At 41.8% G+C, this 25,942-nt stretch overlaps 1 protein-coding gene across 2 annotated transcripts; it reads right to left on the reverse strand.

The window, feature by feature from the left end:
* Positions 1–11: 11 nt before the first annotated feature.
* Positions 12–25,219, reverse strand: AKAP3 (A-kinase anchoring protein 3). Of its 2 annotated transcripts, XM_024733395.1 has the most exons (5): positions 25,120–25,219; positions 22,030–22,137; positions 19,142–19,237; positions 7,213–9,552; positions 12–381 (listed from the first exon to the last, which is right to left on the reverse strand). In XM_024733395.1, exons 3-5 carry the CDS (start codon positions 19,235–19,237, stop codon positions 226–228), a joined length of 2,592 nt encoding a protein of 863 aa, XP_024589163.1. In that variant the 5' UTR covers positions 22,030–22,137; positions 25,120–25,219; the 3' UTR covers positions 12–225. The 2 variants fall into 2 exon arrangements, with proteins under 2 accessions (XP_024589163.1, XP_024589164.1); XM_024733396.1 differs by lacking the exons at positions 22,030–22,137; positions 25,120–25,219 and having other exon boundaries at positions 226–381; positions 7,213–9,525.
* Positions 25,220–25,942: the final 723 nt, after the last annotated feature.

Below are 25,942 nucleotides of genomic sequence, written 5' to 3' on the forward strand. Positions count from 1 at the left end.
TTTTTTTTTTTTTTTTTTTTTTTTTTTATTTTATGTCCTTGCTCACATGGACAGGAAAATGCAAAATCCAGGGACTAGCACAAGATGACGTGTCTCAGATGTGAGTGGTATGAAGGTGACGCTGGGGCTCTGTGATGATACGGAGGCGGGGGCTGCGGAGGTGAGAAGGCAGGGAGGGGATGAGGGCCGGGCCCAGCGCGGGAAGAGGGGAGAGCAGCGGCCCCATCACAGGTTCACCATCAGCCAGTCCAGCAGCTGCAGCCGCGTGACGTTGCCCACCGCCTCCTGCAGCTGTCGTTCCTTCTCATAGCGCAGCACCGACTGCAGAACGTCACCTACGCTGCGCCCTTTTTCCATGGCGGCTGCCGAGAGCTGAAGTAGCTGAGGGAGGGAAGGAAAGCAGTTGTGGGGGGCAGAGCATCCCACCGAAGGTGGTGAAGGGCTGCCAAGGCGAGGGCAAAAGAGCCCCTGCGGCGGGAGGGCCTCGAGGGAGACACTGAGGAGATGTCCATAACCGGGCCGCTCGCTGGCCTGTCTGACGGAAGAAAGGTGGTTACATCGCCCTTAATTTAAGTAACATCCCCCTGTCCGTGATATGGAAAATGTGATTTCCCACTAAGACTAAAAACTTCCTGCTTCCAGTGGGTGTTTGGTCAGTGGTGTTCTTGCCTTCTCAGGATTCTAAAGTTCTTAAGTTCACTGTGACATCGTAAAACGGGCTCCATCATTGTCCCAAGACTGACAAGGGCAGGAGAGAAAGAGACAAAGGACAAATGTGGGTGCTGCTTTCCCTGCCCCATAGACAGACAACACTGGGATGTTAGAGCAGGAAGGTGACTCAAAGATCCATTCAACCCCCACGCAAATGCTGCCCGGAGAGGTGAAGACTGTCAGTAATACAATGCTAGAGATTAGCGGAGGTAATACTCATACCCAGGTCTCTTCCCAAGCTTAAAATGAGAAACAATGAGCCAAAGCAAGTATTCTAATGTGAGCACAGTCCATTGCTATTCCACCCGGAATCCTCACGGCAACAAACTAATCAAAGTTTATATTTTGTGCATTCTGCACCTGACTGTGTGAGAAAGTCAAAGGGCAAACGAACAGGCCAAATAGCAGGAACTTTTTCAGGGGAAATTCCGTGCAGACTGAAGTATTGCATTGGCCAAAAAGTTCGTTCGGGTTTTCCCATAACACCTTCGGCTACACCCAAATGAACTTTTTGGCCAACCCAATAATGAGGATACTCCTGAAACCAATGGAAAGACAAAGTCTCCGCAAAGAGGAGATATAAAGAAGACCCAAATGGAAATTTTGGAACTAAACAACAATACAAAATCCCAAATGAAAACTAAATGGACGGAGATGAGAGAGGAAGCCCAGGAAACTTGAAGAAAGAGCAATAGAAATGCGTCGCACTGAACAGGGTAAGAGACTGATTCAACCTCTTTCAAAAAGACTGAGAAAATAAACAATTCCAAAAGGTTTTACATCTATGTCATTAGAATCCCAGAAGGAGAGGAGAAAAAGGGGAGTACAGAAAACATACTTGGTGAAAGCTTCCCCTATTTGCCAACAGACATAACTGACAAATTCAAGAAGCGTAGCGAAGCTGAAAGAACATGAACCCAAAGAAATTCACTTCAAGACCTGCTGTGATCAAATTGCTGAAAACTGAAGAAAAAGAAAAAAAAATCTAAAAGCGGTCAGAGAAAAATGGCACATTTTGTAAAAGGGAACAACAATTCGAACGACAGCTGACTTCTCGTCAGAAACCATAGAGGCCAGAGGAGGTGAAACAGCATTTGGTAAGCACTAAAAGAAAAGAACTATCAAACCAGAATTCTATGTCCAGCAAACATATACTTCAGGAACGAAGGTCCAATAAAGAAAAATTCGGATTAAATTAAGAGAATTCATTGCCAGAAAATGCACTCTTGTCGTTCGGGCAAAAGGAAAATGGTATCAGAAGGAAACTAGGAACATGAGGAGTGAACAAAGAACAAAAGAGACAGTCAAAATCTCAGGATAAACGATAAACGATTCGCCTCCATTCTTTAAAATGTGCTTTACGGTTGAAAGCAAAAATAACGTTACCTAAGGATTTTTGCAACTAAATACGTAAAATAACTGAAACCTAAGGCAGAAGAGTGAAGGGACCTATATGGTAGGAAGATTTCTACATTCCAATTTAAGTGGTAACTATTGACTCTAGTTAGACTCTGAAAAGCTAGGTATGTTATTGTCATCCCCAGAGAAACCACTAAAAGACCACACAAAGAGATGCAGGCAAAAACACGATAGATTAAAACGGACAGCTAAAAAATGTTTAAATAATCCAAAAGAAGGCAACAAGAGGAAAAACAGGAAAAGCAGAGAGAATAAACGTAACTAACATTAATAGGCCTAAATCCAAGCACATCAATAATTAGTTCAACTGTAAATGGTCTAAACACACCACCTGCTGTCAGAATAGATTAAAAAAACATGACCCTACTTACGTTGCCTATGGAAAATGGTAACGTGAACCACCTTACGGTAAGTGTACTTTCTTAAGGAACTGTCAAACTCTTTTCCAAAGTGGCTGTACCATTTTGTGATATAGGTAAGTTAAAAGTAAAATTATGGAAAAAGACATACCATGAAAACACCAATCAAAAGAGAGCTTGAACCTCAACATTTGTGGTGATTCTGTTGGTATAAAGGGGGAAGAATTCAAAAGGGCCAGATGTCCATTTGTCTTTTCGACAAAGGTGCTGAAGACAACGGCATACCCACACGCAGAAGTACGAATCTAGAATCTAGACACCTACCTCGTATTATACATGAAAATGAGCTCACAATGGGTCACAGACCTAAGTATCAGAGCTGAAATTACTATTTAGAAGAAAAGAGACAAGAGAATCTTCATGACCCTGGTTATCAGGTCAGGGTTTCGCAATCTGGCTCTACTGACCTTATGACCAGGTAATTCTTTGCTGAGGGGCTGTTCTGTGCACTGTAGGATGTTTATAGCATCCCTGGCCTCTCCCCACTAGACGCCCCCTTCCCGGTTGTGACAAGAAAACACGTCTCCAGGCATTGCCAAATGTCCCTTGGGGGCAAAACTGCCTCCAGTTGAGAACCACTGAGTTAAGCAAAGATTTATCAGATATGACATCAAAAGCACAAGCAATGAAAGCAAACAGTGATAAATTAGATGTCATCATTAAGAACTTTTGCTTTTTGAAGCACTCCATTAAGTAAAAAGATACAGGCTGAGAGAAAATATTTGCAAATCATACATATCTGATAAAGGACTTGTATCCAGAATACATAATTCTTGTAACTTTATATTCTTGTAACCCAGTCAAAATATAGGCAGAAGATTTACACAGACAACTCACCAAAGAATATATATGAATGGCTAATGAACACATAAAAAAGATGTTCAACATCTTTAGTCATTTTAATGTATGTATGTCAAATTAAGTCCACAGTCAGAAACCACTCTAACAGCTATAATTAAAAAAAAAAGAATAATGAGAAACTGAAATCAACAAAAATTGCTGGTAGGAACGTAAAATGGTACAGCCACTTCGGAAAACAGTTTGACAGCTTCTTGAGGAAGTACACTCCTTGTCACCCAAGAGAAATGGAGACGTTATGTCCACACAGAGATGTACATGTGAACGCGCACAGAAGCGTTATTCATGAGAGCCAACAACCCAAACGTCCGTTAACTGGTGAGTGGATAGAGAAAACATAAAATATTCAGCAATAAAAGAAACGAACTACTGACATATACTGCAGTATGGATACACCTCAAAAACGTTATGCTAGGTGTACAGAGGCAGGTGTAAAAGGCTGCACAGTTTATGACTCCATTATGTAAAATGTCGGAGAGGCAAATCTGTAATGCTAGAAAGCAGTTGATGGTTGCCTACGGCTGGGGGTGAAACTGAGAAATAGCGCCTAGAAAATTTCTGAGACAGAGAAATAAGGAGTCTCTAGTCCTTATCGGATATTAAAACATATTATAGAATTACAGTAATTAAATCAATATGCTATGAAAATAGTATTAAACTAGTAAGGATAGACAAATGGTTCAATGGAATAGAATAGAAGGCTTTGAAAAAAAAACAAAGATAGCTATCTGAGCTAGTGGGAAGCAGCTGCATCGCACGGGGAGATCAGTTTGGTGCTTTGTGACCACCTAGAGGGGTGGGATAGGGAGGGAGGGAGGGAGATGCAAGAGGGAAGAGATATGGGGACATATGTATATGTATAACTGACTCACTTTGTCATAAAGCAGAAACTAACACACCATTGAGCAATTATGCTCCAATAAAGATGTTAAAAAAAAAAAAGACAGCCATCTGGAAAAAAATAAGAGATTGCATCCCTACATCACACCTTATGTGAAAACAAATTCAACATGGATGAAAGTCTTAAACATTTTTTTTAAAAATCATAAAGGTAGTAGAAGAAAAACATGGGGAAGTCTTGTAGAGAATGTTTTCCAAAGTACGACACAAAATCTAGGAAAAATAAAAGATAAACTGTCATATTTGACTACATAAGCATTTAAAAAATTCTGTATGGCAAAAACAACAAAAAACACCAATCAAAAGTCAAATGATAAAAATATCACATTTAATATCACAAAGGCTAATTTCCTTGTATATAAAAAAACTCTCAGAGATAAAGAAAAAAAGACCAACAACCCAACAGAAGAATGGGCAGAGGGCATGAACAAGTAATTCACCCATGAAAAAGGATTGAAAAATGGCTCTTAAACATATGAAATGGTATTCACCCTCGTTCCTAATAAGATATGTGAAAAGTAAGGCGACACTTGGCAAAGGTCAAAAGTCTGGAATGGACTGTTGGTTAAACTGTGGGAAGTAGACACTGTCATACTGTTGGTGCAAGCTCTATAAAAGGCATTGGGGAATACATATCCAATCTACAAGCACACGTTCAGATACATTTGAATCTGTGCATACAGCATTGCTTATAGCAGCAAAATACTGGTAACTGAAATGTCCATCCATAGAAGAGTGGTTACGTACAGCACCTGCATACAGTAAATATGCAGCCATTAGGAAAGAATGTGGCAACTCTGTGTGTTGCAGAAGAGAATATATACACATAGATAAAAGACTACCATTTGTGACTTAAAGAAAGATGAGTATATATAAGTATTAACTTGTACATGCATAAGCATTTCTGGAAGGAGAAACAAGAAATTGATCAGAATGGTTTTCTCCAGGGAGGGCAATGGGAGGGGAGATAAAGATGAGAAAAAGCCCTTCATTTTAAGTGTACATCTTTTTTTGTGCCTTTGGATTTTGAACTATGCATACATTACTTATTCAAAAATGGATGCAAGTTTGTTTAAAGGAATTGGGCTCATGGGCATCCCAGTGTTACCAGGTTCAGTCACCTGCATCGGCATGAAAATATCTGCATATGTTAATTAAGTCTATTTCCAAAAACAAATTGCGACTCATTTTTAGGTAGTTTCTTTGATGTATACTTCATCCAGCTGTTCTTAGACATATACTGATGCTCAGGGCACATCCACTCAGTTGAAGTTTGGATGTGCTGCTGAAAAGAGATGACAGTCTTTACTTTGGGCAAAGATGTGCGTGTGTGTAGAACAAGGAGGCCTGCACGTCTACTGTCCTCCTTCTAGAGAATTCTATCATAGACATTCTAATTCAAAATAATCTAAAATCAGAATGTATTATGTATGTTACGTATGATGAGGATGACTTAAAAGATGGTGTCAGAACAAAGCCCGTTTCACACTGTACACATGAAAGCTAGGCTTTTTAGATTTTTCGCATCGGTCTAAAGCTTTTGTGAATATAGGCCCATCCGCTAATTACTACGTGCCAAAACACTTGTCTGTTGTACAGACTGGAAAAACTGCAAAGAGACAGAACTTGCCAAGGACTCTTAGGGATAAACCTAAGATTGGATCTCCACGTTCTGTCCTTTAGCCCAAGTGGAACATATGCACACAAATCACCTGGGGATTTTGCTAAAGCGAAGATTCTGATTCAGTAGGTCAGGAGTGGAGCCTGAGATTCTGCACTTGTACTGAGCTCCCAGGTGATGCCAATGCTGTCGGTCCACAGACCACACGAGTAGCAAGTCTACAGATGACACAGTTTCTCGTTTAAGCTGAGAGTGGCCTATTCGGTATGCTACACAGTTCTGTGTCTTCCCGGTCATCAGATAAACCAAGTAACCCAGTTACAAGGGTTACTCATACCACATATTAAACAGAGAAAGCCTCTTCCTCCACGTCCTCTGGTTTCTAAGAAGATGAATGCTTTTTATAAATAATCCCAGCCTCTTGTGCCACCTCCTACTACTTAAAATGCCATTTTTCTACTTTTCTCAATTGAGGGAAAATAATAAAAAATCCTGAGTGTGTGTGTGTGTGTGTGTGTGCGCGTGCTGTGGAGATGGCCTCTCTTAATTCTTCCACACTAGCATGAAACAGCAACTACATAAACAAAAGCTTTCTGGACCCCAAATTTCCCTTCAGTGAGCAGCTCCAAGGCCTAACCTGGGAGAAGAAAGGAGTTAGAAGGCACACCTACCTTTACCAGTAAGAACAGTAATAAGCTGATTTTCCATCTGCCTTATTCTTTGGTCTTACTTCTCAACTGATTCAGAACTCAGGGTGAGGGGAAGAGGGATGTTATTTATTGAATCCCTTCAAATCCCCAACACTTCCTAGACCACCAGCTAAGAGAGGAATGACAGGCTTAAAAGGCCATCAGTCCACCCTTCACCCCCCGCCTCGCCAGCCCGGCAGCACATCCCCAGGATGTGATGCTTCCCAGCAGCTCCTTCTCATTCTTTGGGCAAAGCTGTCATGCAGAATTCAGCCTGAGCCCAGACCTTAATCTGATTCTTTCACCAAGTCTCTTGGAGGTTCCTTATTTGTGCACTTCCATCGATATACGCAGGAAAAAAGAGAGGAAAAAAAAAAAAGATTTCTCTCTTTTTTACCCTTTGATACGCCTCCCAGTGGGCAAAATTGAATTTTAATTTACCCGTTATCTCTACCACGAGGCATGAGCTTCAAATTTTCACTGTCCCCATTCTACCCTTCTCGTGGCTCTCTTTCCATTCAGAAAGAAAAAAAGAACTTAACACCCTGATTAACCCCTAATAAATCTTCCCAAATTCCCGATTCTACCTCCTTACCTTCTCCTGGATTCCTTCATCGTAACCAGCAAAGTACAACACGGGGACATTGAGCTCAGAGGCGGCCACCCATTGAAGAACGGCTTGGAGTTGCTTGTTCTGAACCGTATCGGTTAGGTTGTGGCTGCTGACAATCACTTTGGGCGCTGCATACCCTTCGGGGAGCGGTGCTGATATACCTCTCAATTCGTTATAGATCGCTTCATAAGCATTCTTCAGAAGGATCTCTGCCGCCCCTGTGCCCTTGGTGGGCAAACACTCATGTAAACTATCTGGGGAGGCTGAAGTCGGACAGTTGGTATCCCCAGACTTATCATCTTCTAGTTCTGCCAATGGAGAGTCACAGGACTTGGCAATAATGAGACACAACTTCATCACTGAGTCCATCAGATGTTCTACCATTTGCCTGTTCATGTGGTCATCCAGCTGGTTAGCAACCTTCTTGGTCAGCCCAGCAAAAGTACCTCCAGCCTCATCGCCTTCATTTAGTTTGATGGGAGAAGGACTTACAGGTCTTTCACACTGGGGACTGTCTTCTTCCTTAGTTGGCTTGGGTTCAGAGCTACGGTCGCTCTTGAAAATGGTCTCACCGAGTAAGTTCCGGATGAAGTTGAAGAAAACGCTCATCAGATCCTTCTTTTCTGCTTCTTCTTGGTCAACCCCCATGTGAGGAGACCTAAGGCCGGACTCATCAGAAACTGCAGGGGACTTGCTGTTGGCCTGCAAGTTGGTGCCTCCAGCAGCTTTAAGGAGACTCTGTGCATCCATGCTTCCCCCCTGGGCCAGGTGGTACTGAATCAGAAGTAAGGCAGATACGATCAGGTCCCTGGCCCAGGAGTCAGAGTCATACCTAAAATTCTCCGGTTTCTCTGGGTGATGCATAGAGGGACTAAGCTTGCAAGGATCGGAAGGAACTCCCGAGGGAGAGTCTGGTGCAGGTTTATACTGTTTGTTGGAAGCTACAAACGGTGCACACTGGAAACCTGGAGATTTTCCTTCTTTCTGCTGGTTTTTATGCCACAGGGACAGTCCCTCTTGGATGATGTGCTCACCCAGAGTTTCAGCACAAGTCTTCTTCTCGGCTTTGGGTGCAGGAGAGCATATTTTTTCCCTCAGTTTACCTTCAGATTTCATGGCTGCAAAGCTGACGTTTCGGTTTTTAGGGTCACTCGTTCCTTTCGCGGACATGAGGGAATAACTCTCAGACTTGTCCTTGGTTTCCCTGACAGTCTCAGGAGGTTTCTTGGCAAATATCACTGAGTAGAGTTTACCCAGCATGGCATCCATGATATCTGTGGCCTTCTGGCTTCCATGAGAGAAGATACTTCTTTTCACGGCCGAGACAAAGTCCGTGTCAGTCATGAGGGCCCCTGTGACGTCGTGGAGGTTCTTCATGAAGGAGTCAATGAGATCTGAGACCACTTCTTCTGCGTGCTTGATCAGGACCTTCTTTAGCAGGATGGTGGCAATGGTCGTGTCCTTCACTTGGATCCTCAGTGTCTTCATGATGGAGACCATCATATCAGACACCACACTGTTAGCATAACTGATGATCCCTTGACTGACAGAAGCTGTGAAGTCATTGGGCTTTTCCTGCTCTCTGAACATCTCTCCCTCTGCGGGTAAGGACCTTCCGTCCTCTGTGGCATCACTTGCGTTACAAGATTCAAACACTTCCTTATAGAAGAAAGACTTCTTAGAAGAAGGCTTGTCGTCTGGACTCCTGCTTTCCTTGGTGCTGTCCTTGATCTTCAAAGCACTTTTGTATTTTAAATTCAGGGGACTCTGTAATGTTCCTGAGGCTCTGTCATAGGAGCCAGGAGCCTTATCCGAGGTGGAGTTTCTGGAACAGGCAGAGACAGTCTCGTTCACCAGCTCTGATGCCACCTTGCTCAGGGTTTTTTTGGGTGCGGGCTTATCCCCCACGTACACTGACTGATGGACGCATTTGCTCTCAGAGCCGTCAATCCTCTCGTTGATCTCCTTGCGGGCCATGGCTATGACGAGATTTGTGAGGCGATTGGCGTAGAAGGAAACTTCGTCTACTGAGCTCCTGTTACCAGCGTGGGCACTGGGGCCCTGACAAGGGTTCTCTCTGTGACTCATCTCAAAATGCAATCTCCCTGGACCGCCCATGGCGGTGGTGTTATAATAGTCCACACAGAAACTTTTGCGTGGGTCTCCTGAGCTGACCATTTCCCCACTAAATGATGCTTCTCCAGGCTTGAATCTAACATCTTGGAACCCTGCTGTGCTTTTTTCCAGGTCTCTGCGGAGCCAGCTGAGCACCCTGATGGGATCATGTGAGGCTTCCTGAAAAACAGACAAGGATTCATCCAACTACAGCAAAGCAAAGATATGGGATATTCAGGACAACCTCAAAGAGCAGTTACAAAAATGGTCGCCTCTCTCAAGTCTTAACTGCTCCATCAGCCCCATAGATGTAACTGACACTTATTGAGTGCTTACTATGTATCAGGCACTGCTGCAAGTAGTTTAGGCCTGTTATCTCATTTAATATTATTCTGGCAGTAAACTTAAATGCTACAGAAGAGGAAATTGAAGAACTGAGAGATTTAAGTCAGTTTCTTACCTGAGGTTATACAGCTATAATCATTGACGGAGGAGGAATTCCAACCCAGGCAGTGACTCCAGGGCCCATGCTCTTGGCCACTGCACTATACTGACTCCAAAAACAACTGTCCTTAAGATATGACTGTCAGGGCTCCCCCAGTGGCTCAGCGGTTAAGGATCCACCTGCCAAAGCAGGGGACATGGATTTGATCCCTGGTCCAGGAAGATCCCACATGCCGAGAAGCAACTAAGCCCGTGCGCCACAACTACTGAGCCTGCGCTCTCGAGCCCGTGAGCCACAACGACTGAGCCCGTGTGCCACAACTACTGAGGCCCACGCACTTAGAGCCCATGCTCCGCAATAAGATAAGCCACTGCAGGCTTCCCTGGTGGTGCAGTGGTTAAGAATCCGCCTGCCAATGCAGGGGACATGGGTTCGAGCCCTGGTCTGGGAAGATCCCACATGCCATGGAGCAACTAAGCCCGTGTGCCACAGCTACTGAGCCTGACCTCTAGAGCCGAAGAGCCACAACTACTGAGCCCGCATGCCACAACTACTGAAGCCCGTGCGCCTACAGCCCGTGCTCCGCAACAAGAGAAGCCACTGCAATGAGAAGCCCGGGCACTGCAATGAAAAGTGGCCCCACTTGCTGCAACTAGAGAAATCCCGCGCACAGCAATGAAGACACAACGCACCCAAAAATAAATAAATAAAATTTTAAAATACTTTAAAAAAAAAGAGAGCAGCCACCGCAATTAGAAGCCCATGCACCGCAACCAAGAGTGGCCCCACTTGCTGCAACTAGAGAAAGCCCGTGTGCAGCAACGAAGACCCAATGCAGCCAAAAAAATAAATTAAATAAATAAATTTATTTTAAAAAATTAAAAATAAATTTTTTATTTAAAAAATAAATTTAAAAACATAAATTATATATATAATTTAAAAAATAAATTTATAAACTAAATAAATACATTTATAAAAAAAAAGATCTGTCAGCAGCTACAGAGGTAGCATTTGAGCTGAATCAGAGATTTCATGTATTGCTACTAATTGTTATTTTTTTATGGTTGATCTGTTCTGTTTAGGTCTCTTTATTCCAGAATAGTTTTCAAAAAATTAGAAAATTCAAGGACAGTTGTGCCTAATTCATCGCTTTACCGGGCTACACAAGCACAATCTGATATGTTCAATGGCTTCCAGCGGACTCTTTGACGTGACTTAAGTTAAAAATCTGATTTGTAAATGAGGACTTAGTATCTGTGGACAATTAGTTTTGAGTGAATGCAGATTCTTTGGTGGACATTAGCTGTGATAAGCACATGGACATATTTATATGTTCACCTACTGTAATCCACAATCTTCTCTTGAACATAGGCTAAAATAAGAATGTATGTAAAAGTATCCTACTTACCATCAAACGTAAGGGATCGTTGTAATAACGAGTTATATCTATCTGGGGATGACCACAGGTACTGCCCATCTTTAAAGCATAATTTGCTATTTTAACTACCAAGTATCATAGAATTGCTGGCTACTATTTGTTCAATACTTAGGTCTACTACCAGGCACTGTGCTTAGTGCTCTATGCATGTTATTTTATTTAATTCTCATACATACCCTGTAAGGTGGGTATCCCTCTTCCAGTTTCACAGGTGGAAAAGAGGCTTAGAGAAGGTAAATACTGACTAACATCTCACAGCTACTACACGATGGGGGCTAGGATTCAAATCTAGTTTGGACTCTAAAATTGGCACTCTCCACCCCTACAGTATTCTGTTATGTTTGGATGACTTGGGAAGAAGAGAAAAGCAGCTGGACCTCTACAGGCTGGTTTAAGTTGCTTGTGGGCTACCGAGCTTGGTTCAAAGTCCTCCTAAATGGTTCTGCTAATTTGAATAATAGCTACTATAAGGAAATTTGTGCTCTAGTAGAAAACTATGCATAATCTATAGCATACCTTTCCGCATTTTCTGATTCTGATTCTCTCAGAGCTATTTGATAACTCTGTAAACTGTAGATAACTGAGAGCAATGCAATATAATTCTTGTCTACACACATGTTAACTCTGACCGGGGAAGAATTACTTACTGTCTCTCCCACTGTGGAAAAGGTCAGTTTTGCTTCCGTTTGCACATTCACTTCAATATTCCTGATCTATATATGTCTTTTTCCTTTGATTCTCCTTTGAACTGCACCAGCTCCTCTTTAATGAGTTAAATAAAATCTTTCACGATTTATTTTTACATTCATAGGAGAGTCATTATTTCACCTTTCTCTGAAAATGATCTTTTAACAGTTTCGGGAGTCTCTGCCAAGATGTCCAGCAGATTTGCCTAACAGAGGTAAATGTCATCATGAGGATGGTGTACCAGGTGTGTCTCTTCTTAGGCCCCCCAGAGGTGAATCCAAAGGGCAACAGAACTTTGCAGACGTTCTGTTTTTCTAGTTTTAATTTTCCTCTCTACGGATTTTGGGTTTGGTTTTCATTTTGTTTTTTCCATGGCCGATAATCACCGGTGGCAGCAATGCTTGAGGATGCGGTTTTATGTGTCACCATTTGGTGATTTCTTTAATGGATGAATGGTTTATAGAGATCTATTCTCTGTTGGTGACAGACAACAGAAAATCTATTTTGCTTAAGTATTTTTTGCCTACCTTAAGCTCAAATCAGTTTGGAATTTTGTGCCTAGTTGGAAGGAGAAGGGTTCTTTAACCTCCGGACAGGTGAGTTTGGGGTTTCTATGTTTACCTTTGACACATGACTAAAAGTTTTTTCTCCATTGACATATAGTTGACATATAACACTACATTAGTTTCAGGTGTACAACACCTGTAATTATTCGATATCTGTATACGTATTGTGAGATGGTCATCTCACAACAAGTCAAACGTCCACCATCACCACACATAGTTCAAAAACTTTTTCTTGTGCTGAGCTCTTTTAAGATCTACTCTTTTAGCAACTTTCAAATATACAAAATACATGCTACAGTATTATTAACTATAGTCACCATGCTGTACATTATATCCCCAGGATTTATTTATTTTATAACTGGAAATTTGTACCTTTTGACCTCCTTCACCCATTTTGCCCACCCACCTCTGGCAATCACCAATCTGTTCCCTGCACCTATGAGTTTATGTGTTCTTTTTTTTTTTTAGAGCCCACATATAAGTGAGATCATATGGTATTTGTCTTTCTCTGACTTACTTATTTCACTTAGCAGCTATTGTCACAAATGGCAAGATTTCCTTCTTCTCATATTCCACTGTATACATGAACCATATTTTCTTTATTCATTGTCCATCAATGGACACTTGGGTTGTTTTCCATGTCTTGGCTGTTGTTAATAATGCTGCAATGAACACAGAGGTGCAGATATCTCTTCGAGATGGTGACTTTGTTTCCTTTAGATATATACCAGGAAGTGGAATTGCTGGATATGGTAGTTACTATTATTTTTAAATAATTTCCTCAACGATTGTGAGTAAGATTAAATGAGATAATATGCACAAAATAATCTGTACACTTGAAATGGAATGTATCAGACAGGTGGTACTCCTTAAACATGTCAAGTGAAGATTAGACTTCAGAAGAGGTAAGAGAAGAGGAGAAGTCAAGACGCTTGATCGTAGGGTAATGTGGTGAAACACGGTTAACCAACTGTGGAGTACTAAGGAATAAAACTTGACTTCCTACACGTACGGGAAGTAGTGCTCTGGGTGAAAACAGAAGTGCTGGAAGAGAGCATGGCTAGGGGTGTGTCCTGCAATTCATTCCCATCAGCCTGGGTGGGAGGTGTGAAGAGACTACTGAGTTTCCATATGAATCTTTTAAAAGATTATTTTTCTGAACCAAAGGTCAGTAACAAGGGTGAACTTCTAAAAGGACAAAATTTAGTTTTAAGAAGAAGCTGCAGGAAAGAGAGCTGCCTGTATGCATGTCTGAGAAAGGGACAGAGAAAAGGTGGTGGAGTCAGAGCAAAGACTTCCAAGAAATGGAAAATTCAGTGGGTTCCAGCGTACAGGCTATTCACCAGGGGGACCAACCTGATAGCCCACTTTGCGGACGTGATTTAGGAGAGATGAATGATGTGTATCATAAACTATAATAAAACAATTCAATACGTATATAGTGTCTGTGTGTAACATCATTTAGAGAGGGCATTTGATGAGCAGCCTTCTTTGCAGTGACTCAGGGACTCAGGCTCTGCTTTTGCATGGTTTCACCCTCCCTTAGGGACTCAGAATCTTTCCTTTGAGCCAGTGTATGGGAAACACCAGAGACTGTGGAGGATTGAATGAGAAACTTTTGTTATCCAGGCCTGGAAGTGACAAACATCACTTCTACCCATATTCCATTTGTCTTTGCCTTTTTTTTTTTTTTTTTTTTGTGGTACACGGGCCTCTCACTGTTGTGGCCTCTTCCATTGCGGAGCACAGGCTCCGGACACGCAGGCTCAGTGGCCATGGCTCACGGGCCCAGCTGCTCTGTGGCATGCGGGATCTTCCCAGACCCAGGCACGAACCCATGTCCCCTGCATCGACAGGCAGACTCTCAACCACTGCGCCACCAGGGAAGCCCTGTCTTTGCCTTTTGAAATTGTGATTATGATGTACCCCAGTGTGGGTCTTTTGATTTCATCCTATTGGGAGGTCACTGAACTTCTGGATGTTTATATTCACATCTTTCATTAGATTTGGGAAGTTTCCAGCCATTATTTCTCCAAATATTCTCTCTGTCCCTTTTTCTGTCTTCTCCTACTGGGACTGCCATGCTGCATGTTTGTTCTCTTGATGGTGTCCCACAGAGCCCTTTGGCTCTGTTTCTTTTCTTCAATCCTTTTTTTCTTTCTGTTCCTTAGACTTGATCATTTCCATTGTCCTACCTTCAATTTTGCTAATTCTTTCTTCTGCCTGCTCAAATCTGCCTTTGAATCCCTCTAGTGATTTTTTCATTTCAGTTATTGTACTTTTCAGCTCCAGAATTTCTTTTAGTTTATCTTTAGGTATTCTATCTCTTTATGGATATTTCCACTTTGTTCATACGTCATTTTCTTGATTTTCTCCACATCTTTCCCTTGGTTCTTTGAGCATCTTTAGGACAGTCGTTTTAAAGTCTTTGTCTAGTAGATCTGCCACTGGGTCTTTTTCAGAGACAGATTCTGTTGATTTATTTCTTTCCTTTGAATGGGCCATACTTTCCTGTTTCTCTGTATGACTTGTGAATTTTTTTTGGTTAAAAACTGGACATTTGGGCTTCCCTGGCGGCACAGTGGTTGAGCGTCCGCCTGCCGATGCGGGGGATGCGGGTTCGTGCCCCGGTCTGGGAGGATCCCACGTGCTGCAGAGCGGCTGGGCCCGTGAGCCATGGCCACTGAGCCTGCGTGTCCGGAGCCTGTGCTCCGCAACAGGAGGGGCCGTGACGGTGAGAGGCCTGCGTACCGCAAAAAAAAAAAACTGGACATTTGAATTTACTGGATGAAAGTTTAGAATTGAGGCTCTAAGCTGTTTATCAGTGTTTGAATCATTATGTGTCTGCCATTCAGAAAAGCATTAAGTGTAAGTAATAATGTCTTCCTACCTCCACATGGTATTAACAAGTTAATATTATAATGTTTCTTGAGCAAAAGAATCTCTATTCTGACTGGAAAAAATATTCTTATAGAGCCTAACTCAGAAATATTTTAGGAGTCTAAGTTCACATAGTTGGGTACATTTTTGGTAAATAAGATTCGTTTAATAACTTTGGTTTAATAAAAACAGCTACATCTTTTCTGATTTACCAGAGTTAGGTATAACATTAAGTGTGCGTTTTTATTTTATGTTGATGTGCTCTTCATAAACTTATACAGGTTATGCAGATCCAGTCAGCTAGTATTACTTGTACTTAATGTTTAAGATCATGAAAAATATAAATGTGTTTAATCAAATTGAATATTTATCCTGACCGACTTTGTTTCAACAGTTATTATGTTTTATAGTATGTCAGCTTGATGATAAAGTTCCAACATCTTTATGTAACTTAAAACACTGGACTGGTATTAAATTGAGCTAATTAATGGATATTCACTGGATACTTAGATCATTTCTAAGTAAGATAGAATAGTGAAACACTACTAGCTAAGCATAATTTATATGCTTTTGCTTTCCATTTTTATTACTATAGAGAGGTTAAATCTTTGGGTCTGTTAATGAATGTGTTTGTTTTTGCCACTTAGATTGTATAAGGGATGTGTATGTCTGTAGAGAGTCGTCCTGTCTGGTCCATAAGCTCTGTTAGTCTGCACTTCAGCTGCTATGTGACAGCTCACCATTGTAAACCTCCTCCCTCCCGGGTTTCTTTGTGAAATAGATTGGAAAGTACTTAGGTTAAAAATTATGATTAATATGAGTGGCTGAGACTCTATTTAGGAACAATAGTTTCACAGGAATCCAACAGAATGCAGTCCCTATTTTTCTAGGGACTGCAGGTGAAACCTGGTGGAGAGAGTTTCTTAGTTTTGACTCCCTGCTCTCAGGACAGCAAACAATGGAGGCCTTTAAAAGCCAATTTGGAACTTCCCTGGTGGTCCAGTTGTTAGGAATCCGCCTTCCAATGCAGGGGACGTGGGTTGGATCCCTGGTTGGGGAACTAAGATCCCACATGCCACGGGGCAACTAAGTCCTCGCACCACAACTACTGAGCCCACCTGCCGTAAACTATAGAGCCCATGGCTCTGGAGCCGCATGCCGCAACTAGAGAGAAGCCTGTGCACCGCAGTGAAGATCCTGCGTGCTGCAACTAAGACCCGGCGCAGGCAAAAATAAAATAAAATGAAAGATCCTGTTAAAGGCCAATCTGTGACTCCTTATAAAAAGTTCCAGTAAAGCAAACTTAAGGCTTATCTGGTTGCTACAAGTATATAAATAATCAGACCAAATCTGATGAGACTATCCTTGTTTTGTGATCAAAATTTATCTTATTTTGAGATTTTTTTCAATAAAAATGGAGGTAAGTGTAGGAAAAACATTTGTGCTTCAATAGAAAACTATGCACCATCTATAGTCCATAGTCTGTAGACTGAGCATTGCATATAGCCGTCCACATAACCTGCTTCTGGTTCTGTGTGAGCTGCTTTACAACTCTGTAAGCTGCAGACAATTGATAGCAACGCAAGATAATTCAACGTGTCTACAAACATGTAACTTCTGTCCAGTGGAGGTTTAGCTGTGGCAGAGGCCAGTTTTGCCTTGATTTGCACATTCATTTCAACATTCCTGATCTGTAAGTATACCTTTTAAAAAAATTCTCCTTTGCACTGGCTGTAATACGTCTCACTGATTTCCTCATTAATTAGTTGAAAAAATCTTTAACATGCATTCATTTTTGTATCTAATTAAGAGTCTCGATTTTGCCTTTTGAAAATTATTCCTTAATGTTACCTACTTTTACACACTATTTGCAAATAGGCATGTTTCCAAAATTAGGCTGTAACATGTACAGTCTTATTATAATGCAGATGTAGAATTTACTTTTTATCCTTTTCAATCCTTTTCACAGAACATTAAGGAAAAACAACCCTATAGCACAGCATCGAGCTTCGTGATGGAGTCTAAAGAGTTGTGTTAGCTTGGTGTGTTTTAGTCTTTCAGTTGTCTATTTATGTTTTTTAAACCAAAATGTGTGCACCCTATGTGCATTACTCCACTCAATCCAGAAGAATTTTGCAGAAGCAGCTGATGAAGTCAGAGTGGCTGGCGGAAAGACTAACCCTGTTTCTTTTTCTATTGATGGAGTTGACAATCAAACACCCATCTCCTCCAAACCTTTTGCCCTCTTGCATCCTTTAACTTTCTTATAGACTAGTATCTTGAACAGTTGGGGAAGGTGGATGCCCAATTATTTCTGAGTCTTTCTTAATTAAGAACAGGGAAAATTTTCATGGCCCTGAAGGAGAATATGAAAAGGGGTAAGGGGTTTAATTTTCTCTCCTCAGCCGTCTTCTGCTTCAGTAGCTTAGTGTTAAGTCAACACATACACCTCCCGTCCTATTCTTCACCTCTAACTCAATTAAACATACTTTATAAAATGTTCCCTATCTCCCACTTCTAAATGATCTGTTCTGTAAACACCCAGAGCAATTACTGTCCGGAAAATCCGTTTGGCAAATTACCATGAACTTCTTATAATTGGTGCCTACTAGTTGTTTAGAGCACATGCGTATTTTTTATTTTCCCGAATGAATGATACGGTCTACGAGGACAGAAACTTTTTCATTCTTTACTACATACGCTAGAGTGCTTCTCACTTATTGAAAAATTGAGAAATTTTTGTTAATTTAATATTGAAACTCATTTTTTGGTTGTTCTTCTAAAGAAAAGGGCAGAAGTAAATAAAAGATCTGGTGGAAGCAGTTTTGGTTAGCACTTATTCTACATTGATTGGATATCTAGTATTTGTATGTCCTAATGTCTTAATGTAGATTTGTTAATGTTTTCTTTCTTAGGCTATATGAGGCAGACCAAATAGACTGTGGACAAACAGAATATGGATCATGTAACATTACATGCAAGTAGATGTTTGATAAATGTTAGTACTAAGGATGAGGATTACAATGGGGATTCCATTAGATTGTGAGATCCTTAAAGGGAGAGAATTCTCATTTATTTTTCTATCTCTGACCCTAAGATTCAGCACAGTGTCTGTGCCAGTTATTCATTGTTGTCTCACAACTCCAAGTCCACCCTTTTTTGTCTTGCTTTGTGACTCTGGAACTGGACTCTTTAAACACTTCTCCTTTGGCAGCTGGCTTTGTTGACAGAGGGCACTGGAGGGGCACTACGTGGTCATCACAGGTGGGAGGCGTTTCCCTTCTGTCCCCCCTGTACCCTCTGGCAAGTGTCTTCAGCACCACTGGGATGCAGGTGGCTGTCCTGTTGCAGCTCACCCTCTCCAGGGAGATCTGAAGCAGCCTTGGTTGAGGGCGAGGGAGCTTTCGTGAGCCTTAGTTTCTTCCTTGTTTACTCTTTCAGCCTAGGGGTAGTAGCTGCCTTCTGCGTTTGCTGCTTCTGGAACTCTTTGAGTCTTCTTTCACAGCTTTTAGTAGTTAACTTAGTTAAATACTTTTCACTGAACAGGTTTTTAATATTCAGTTACTGGTGCGGTTTCCATCTTCTGACAGGACTCTGACTTACGGTGCCTGATACCAAGTTGAATGATGTAGGCAGAATGACAATATCACTTGTTCTAAAGGAGTTCATTCCCCCCCAATAACTTCATCTTCAAGAAAAAGAGGCGGTGGTGGAGAGAATAAAGCTATTCTTAACGGCACATATTCCTAACTCAGTATTTATAAGGCGGCTGACACTTACCATTTTCCAGTCCTGGGGTTGGCCATCTCCGGGGGAATAGACATCAACTTTGCAAACTCCAGTTTGGCTTTGTAACCAGTCAACCCTATCCGACATCTGCAAGAAGAAAAAAAAAATGAGAATGGGTCATCAAAAGGGCTAGTTATACGGAAGGAGAAATAAGGTAAAAGGCTGAGATGTGGAAAACAGGTCTCCACAGAGACCTGTCCCAAGAGCTACTCCACACCCACTTAACTCTGGACCTCTTCATCCTCAGCTCCCAACTGCAGGAAGATTTCTTAAGCATATGTAGCTCTAGTGCAGAGGCCAGAGGCTGGTGTATTCTAGAGGTGCTTGATATAGATTTGCTCATGAATGAACCTAAGCAGACGTGTCCTGCTCTCTGTGTCCTGGCTTGACAGACCTTTCAGATCTTGGATTTTCAGTACAGGCTCAAAGCTCAATGTGATCAGAGTAGAATTACTTTACTTGTCCCTCTCTGTTCTTGCCTCCACCAACTTTTTACAGTAATGTAGGCTTCAGTGTAATTAATTCCTAGAGCACTAACTTACTTATATTAGCAGTAAGTCTAGTATCTCTTCCTTAAGATTACGGGCTTCCTTAATCCCTCTTCCAATTAGCCAGGGGTCCTGGAGGAATTCTCATTCTCCAAGGTTCCACCAAGTATCTGAATGCCAGGAGAAGGGAGACGTCATATGCACCATCCAAAGGGCCCTGGAGGCAGTGATGTCCTTTTGCTGATGTTGATTTTTTCATAAGCTTCCCAACTCTTTGCTCTGTTCCCTAACCTCTGTAATGGCACCACCATCTACCTGGTCTTCCAGAAAGCTGAAATTTATTTTACATGTATTCTTCCCTCCCAAGCCTCCTCTAGCTACTATTTCTCTCTTCTCTCATTTGTAGTCATTTTTCTTGGAAGGATTGCTTATACTTGCTGCTCTCACTGCCTCATCTCACAAGTGAGCATCACGGTCCCTAATCCATTTACTCCTTGGCCTCTGGCCTTAGTCTCATCCACTTTCTGCGGCACCGCATCTTTGCTAGTTCTTGGAAACAGGACTAATTGTCATATTTGCCCACTGATCATCTACAAGTATGGGCAGCTTCTCTCTGCCCTCTTTTTCCATGACAGAATGCCATTACCAGGCTTCCACACTGAAGTTTCCCTTCTTGTGTTATAAATGTTGCTTAGATCTATACTTCTTAATAAGCAACGTGGGATAAGATGGCCAATTTTTCCTCCCCAATGCCCCACAAACATCTTTGTGAAACAGGCATATATATTTATATTTTAATTCCAACAAATATACTGGTTTTAAATTCTGTTATAATAAAGTCCAAAAGCTTATCCTAATTTTTTTTAACAATGAAATTGTGTTATAAAAATAATCGCTTGGGGCTTCCCTGGTGGCGCAGTGGTTGAGAGTCTGCCTGCCGATGCAGGGGACACGGGTTCGTGCCCCGGTCCAGGAAGATCCCACGTGCCGCGGAGCGGCTGGGCCCGTGAGCCATGGCCGCTGAGCCTGCGTGTCCGGAGCCTGTGCTCCGCAACAGGAGAGGCCACAGCAGTGAGAGGCCCGCGTACCGCAAAAAAAAAAAAAAAAAAATAATCGCTTGAAATAAATGGAGCATTATTAGGGGTTGAATATCTGGTTAATTGGAAATATTTGCTTTAAAGGACTTTAGGTCGTGGTGGGGTATACATCTCCCCCACAAATAAAACCAACACAACTCAAACACAGATTACACATGATTTAAACTTAACTGTAAGTGGATTTATTATTTTTGTTATACGTAACATTATGGGTAATTACTAAAAAGAAAATATAAGATCTTTCAAGAGCTATCTGTTCTTTGCTCCCAAAAGAATGCGTTCCTGTTTTCACACCCCACTAACTTAGATTACTGAGCTGGGGAAACAGCTTTCTTCTCTCTTCCTAACACTGTAATACAGTAGATTCCTTGAATAAGCAATGGATTTTCCACCCTGATTAGACCTTAGAATCGCCCTGTTTAAAAATACTGAAACTTGGGCTTCCCTGGTGGCGCAGTGGTTGAGAGTCCGCCTGCCAATGTAGGGGACGTGGGTTCGTGCCCTGGTCCGGGAAGATCCCGCGTGCCGCGGAGCGGCTGGGCTCGTGAGCCGTGGCCGCTGAGCCTGCGCGTCCGGAGCCTGTGCTCCGCAACGGGAGAGGCCACAGTGGTGAGGGGCCCGCGTACCGCAAAAACACAAAACAAAAACAAAACAAAACAAAAATACTGAAACTTAGGATCAACTGTTTAAAAATACTGTATCTGAGAGACCAATCCCCATAGAATCTTATTTCAGTGGTTTTAGGCTGTGGAAATGTAGGCATTGAATTTCTTAAAAGCTCTCTGGGCGATTCTAATGTACATCTAGAATTGAGAACCCCTGGGCCTGGGCTTATATGGAGAGATCCTCTCCGCAATAGACTTGCAAGCTCCGGAAAGATAATTATTCTTTTCTTTAAAATTTTTCTCTGAGATTTCCTAACCTTCTTGGTACCTTATTTTAATTTTTTTTAAACCCTTGAGGAAGCTTTTAGTGTCAATGAAGTTAAACCCTGTATTGTTTCTCAGCAGCTCACTATTTTGTGTATATATTTGAACCCTTGAACCATTATCATGCATAAGGAAGGGATGGCACTGTTCTTTGGCCAAAGAATCAGAAGACTTGGAAACAGGCTGTCCTGGACTGTTGACAGTACAGGTCTTTTAATCTCCAGTTTACATTTCATCTTAATGAGTTACTTCTAATAGAAAATGACAAAATCAATAGGATCTACTGACTTTAGATTATATAGCACAATTAAAAAGCAAGGATGAAAATGAAGTACAGAAAGGAAGGAAGTTGTGTGATCACTTACGCTTACTGAGGACAGGTTCTGAGCTATGAGGAAAGCTCTGGATTAATTTCTTGTTGTCTTCACTATTCCTAAGTTTATCCACCCCTCCTGCCATGAAATATAAGGAATCTGCAATGGAAAGACACAAATAAAAATGGCTGATTTTACATATGAACTTTATTGCCCTTATTACCAAATAATGATTTTGACCTATTATTTTTCACATGGGATACACAAGTAATGAGCACAAAATGATATTCACATTCAAATTCCAGGTCTCATTCTTGGTGCAGTCTGATGGTTCCTACGTGACAACAGAGGTTTCATCATCTGGCCAATAATTTCTGAAATGACTACTGTTATTCTCCACCTTCAAATCATTGGTAGACAGACTAATTTAACAACGAGGACGCTGAAAGTTTTTAGCCTGATCTCAAACCTGGCTTAAATAGGAAGTCAGAAGATAAGTAGCTAGAATGGAGAATAAGTGCCCTGAGTTCATGAATCTCAAAACACTTTTGGACTTCCCTGGCAGTTCAGTGGTTAAGACTCCGCGCTTCCAGCATTTCCACTGCAGGGGGCGCAGGTTAGAGCCCTGGTTGGGAAACTAAGGATCCCGCATGCTGCATGGCAGCGGCCAAAAAGATAAAACAAAAAATCAAAACACTTTGTAGGCACTCCTTTGAGGACTCGGGAGAAATATACATCTTCATGTTACAAAGGGAATTCATAATTAACTTCAAAACCAGCTTCCAGATCAACTGCTTTCCTTCTAATTGCCTGCTGAAAGAATGAATATACGAATACAGCCTATTTCTAATTCTAGATGGCTCAATTTTTCTTTCTTAAGGTGGAGAATCTGAGAAAAAAAGAAATGACTTGCTCAAGTGTGCTAGGCTGGTTAAGACCTGCATGAAGCTTGACTCTTTTTGGGGATATGTTCACCCCAGGGACTTATCGAAGGTGTAAATATTTATCCAATGATTTACTAATAGACCTCCTATCCCAATAAAACAAATAAATCAATACGCCAAAAGCACTCTTGTACTTCTTTCACACCTGCTAGTTATATAGAGTCAGAAAACACTTCCACTTACATATGTCCTGAGGTTTTTATTCTATTTTCTATATCTTCTGTATGTTGGTCTGCATCCATGAAGTTTTAGACTTTAAATTCCCTAAATTGTCCTGGATAATAGTGTATATAAAGAGGTACTTAAATACCTTTGGATGATAGTGATATTCAGACTCCTAAATCTGTATACCTGTCTCATAACGAAATGGAAAAGAGAGGAGAGTCTAGAGATTAATGGAGCCAATGAGTGGATTCATCCATTTCTTAACCTCAAAGTTGGTGAATAATATCCTGGAGTTAGGGTGGAAAATAAAAGACGCAAAGGATGCTTTGTGTTATCTATTAAATTTGATGAGGAAAGAAGGCTAACTATATATGATGTGAAGATAAATGGACCTTAGGAACCATTTATTGTAACATATTCATTTTAAAGATTAGGAAATTGAGGCCCATAAAGGGAATATTAAAACCAATGGATAAGGCTTCCCTGGTGGCGCAGTGGTTAAGAATCCGCCTGCCAATGCAGGGTACACGGGGTTCGATTCCTGATCTGGGAAGATCCCACATGCGGCGGAGCAACTAAGCCCGTGCGCCACAACTACTGAGCCTGTGCTCTAGAGCCCGCAAGCCGCAACTACTGAGCCCGCGTGCCACGACTACTGAAGAGCCTGTGCTCTGCAACAAGAGAAGCCACCCCAACGAGAAGCCCGTGCACTGCAACAAAGAGTAGCCCCCGCTCGCTGCAACTAGAGAAAGCCCGTGCGCAGCGACGAGGACCCAACACAGCCAAAAATACATAAATAAATAAATTTTTTAACAACCACAATGGATATATTCATTGAAATATTTACAGCTCTGCAGGTTAACATTCCGGAAGCTAAGAATTTTCTCTATGGCCAGTAGAGGGACCCTGTGGACAATGGACGGACTGACCTCAAATGTTCCTTAAAAATGTCAATGTGATTATTACCTCAGAGACAACTGAGGCGTGCAAATCATGCATCAGGAGTGCACAACAATAGGCTTGGTTACGGTGCTGCATCCCAGACCACAGCTCCATCTCGGGACATGTTTCCTGTATTCATCAAAAGGATGAGCCCTTGTTTACTCAAGGTTCCTAAGCTCACAGAAAAACTCAGATTTACAGGCAGCATAAATGAAGCTTTTGCAGGGTTGATACATATCTGATCAAGTTTTGAAATGTATTCGACTAGTTTTTATTACTAGTTTAAAAAAGGAAGAATATATTCTATCACATCCATTCTCTTTTTCTCTCTCACTCCCTTTCTCTAAGTGCCTGGCGTATAGTAGAGACTCGGTAAATTTGGTTGTTGATGAAATCAGTTTCATGCGATTTTGTTTAAATAAGGATTAGAAAAGTGTGTGTGTATCTTTTTCTCAGTGGTACCACTCACAGTTCAGCTTTCCTGTGGATCTCCTATAGTTTCACTTTCCCTTAGTAATAACCTCTTCCTCCATTGCCCTGTTAGTACAGACATTTTCTCCACAGAGCTACATATATCCTGCCTTCCCCCAGTTCTCTGTTGTCTAGCCACCGAGTCAGAACTAACAGCGAGAGGATGGAAGTGGATGAGAATTGAGGCTCCGAGCTATACCGGTCTGACTTTGCTACTAGAGCACTGGGAACAACAACAAAAGCAAAAACAACAACTCTTGGAACAGCCACACATGACTAGGAAAAGTCAGCACACAGTCAAGCTTCCAGCCACATCATGAAATTGGAGAGCAGACAGTAAGGCCCCCTCATGTACCCAAAAGTATGGCCAAGGAGATCTGATCAATCTGCAACAAAATTAAAACTTCAACAGCAAAGATGGTACGTTCAGCTATCATGGTACTGAGGGAGAGGCTCCTTTATTTCCAGAAGATTCTGATGTGAAACTAAAATTGACCGGGCAAAGAGGGAGGCGAGGTTGAACATTAAAAGTTAGCCCAGCACTTGTCACTGAATTCTCCCTTTTAACCACAGAGGATCAGAAAATGGGCTGTTTTCTCAGTCCAGTGGGGTTTCCTACCTCTGTAGCGCTGGAATAGTGAACCACAGAAGACTCCAGAATATACTTTTAAAGTCAATGAAGATGCTGGGATGTTTGTGCTCAGCTCAAGATCTTGTTTCCTCCCCTCAGCCTTCCATGTACCTCCCCCTTGTTGGGACGGAGAGTGACGTCAGAATCACAACTGGTGATATCACTGTCTCCATGGCAACAGTGCTGAGGCTGCCAGAAACTGAGTGATCAAAGGCCAAGGGGAGGGGTGAAGATACATTCCAAGGCTCGGATGCTTAGTTTGGAAGGACTGGCCTTGCTTGCTCCAGATTAATTTTCTCATTTAAGTGTCTCATTTTGGTAGGGGATATGGGAGGGGGAAGTTATGCCAATGGATTCCATTTAAAAGAACAAAGTATTACACATGAAGAAATCCAGATGGGTGCAGAGAATAAGAAATTAAGGAATTGAGGGTCTACTAAACTTTTTTTTTTTTTTTTGCGGTACGCGGGCCTCTCACTGTTGTGGCCTCTCCCGCTGCGGAAAAAAACTCCCAACCACTGCGCCACCAGGGAAGCCCACTACTAAATTTTTTTATGCAAAGCCCATGGAATCACTTCATTTTGTGGGGTCCAGCCTGGACTCTTCTTGACTATAAGCATCTTAACTTTTATATAAAAAAAAAAATTCTGAGCTATTTTGCCTAAACTGACCATCTCCGGGTTATAATAAATCTTAGATGGTCAGATGCGGTTGCACTAATCCATCCTCTGCAATTCTCGACCTGAGGAACCATACTGAGATTGATCAGACCAAGAGCGTTTGGTTGGCCATTTCTAGGCTTGAGGAGACT

Source organism: Neophocaena asiaeorientalis, unplaced genomic scaffold (assembly GCF_003031525.2).
Source record: "Neophocaena asiaeorientalis asiaeorientalis breed wild unplaced genomic scaffold, Neophocaena_asiaeorientalis_V1.1 scaffold150, whole genome shotgun sequence".
Lineage (NCBI taxonomy): Eukaryota > Metazoa > Chordata > Mammalia > Artiodactyla > Phocoenidae > Neophocaena > Neophocaena asiaeorientalis.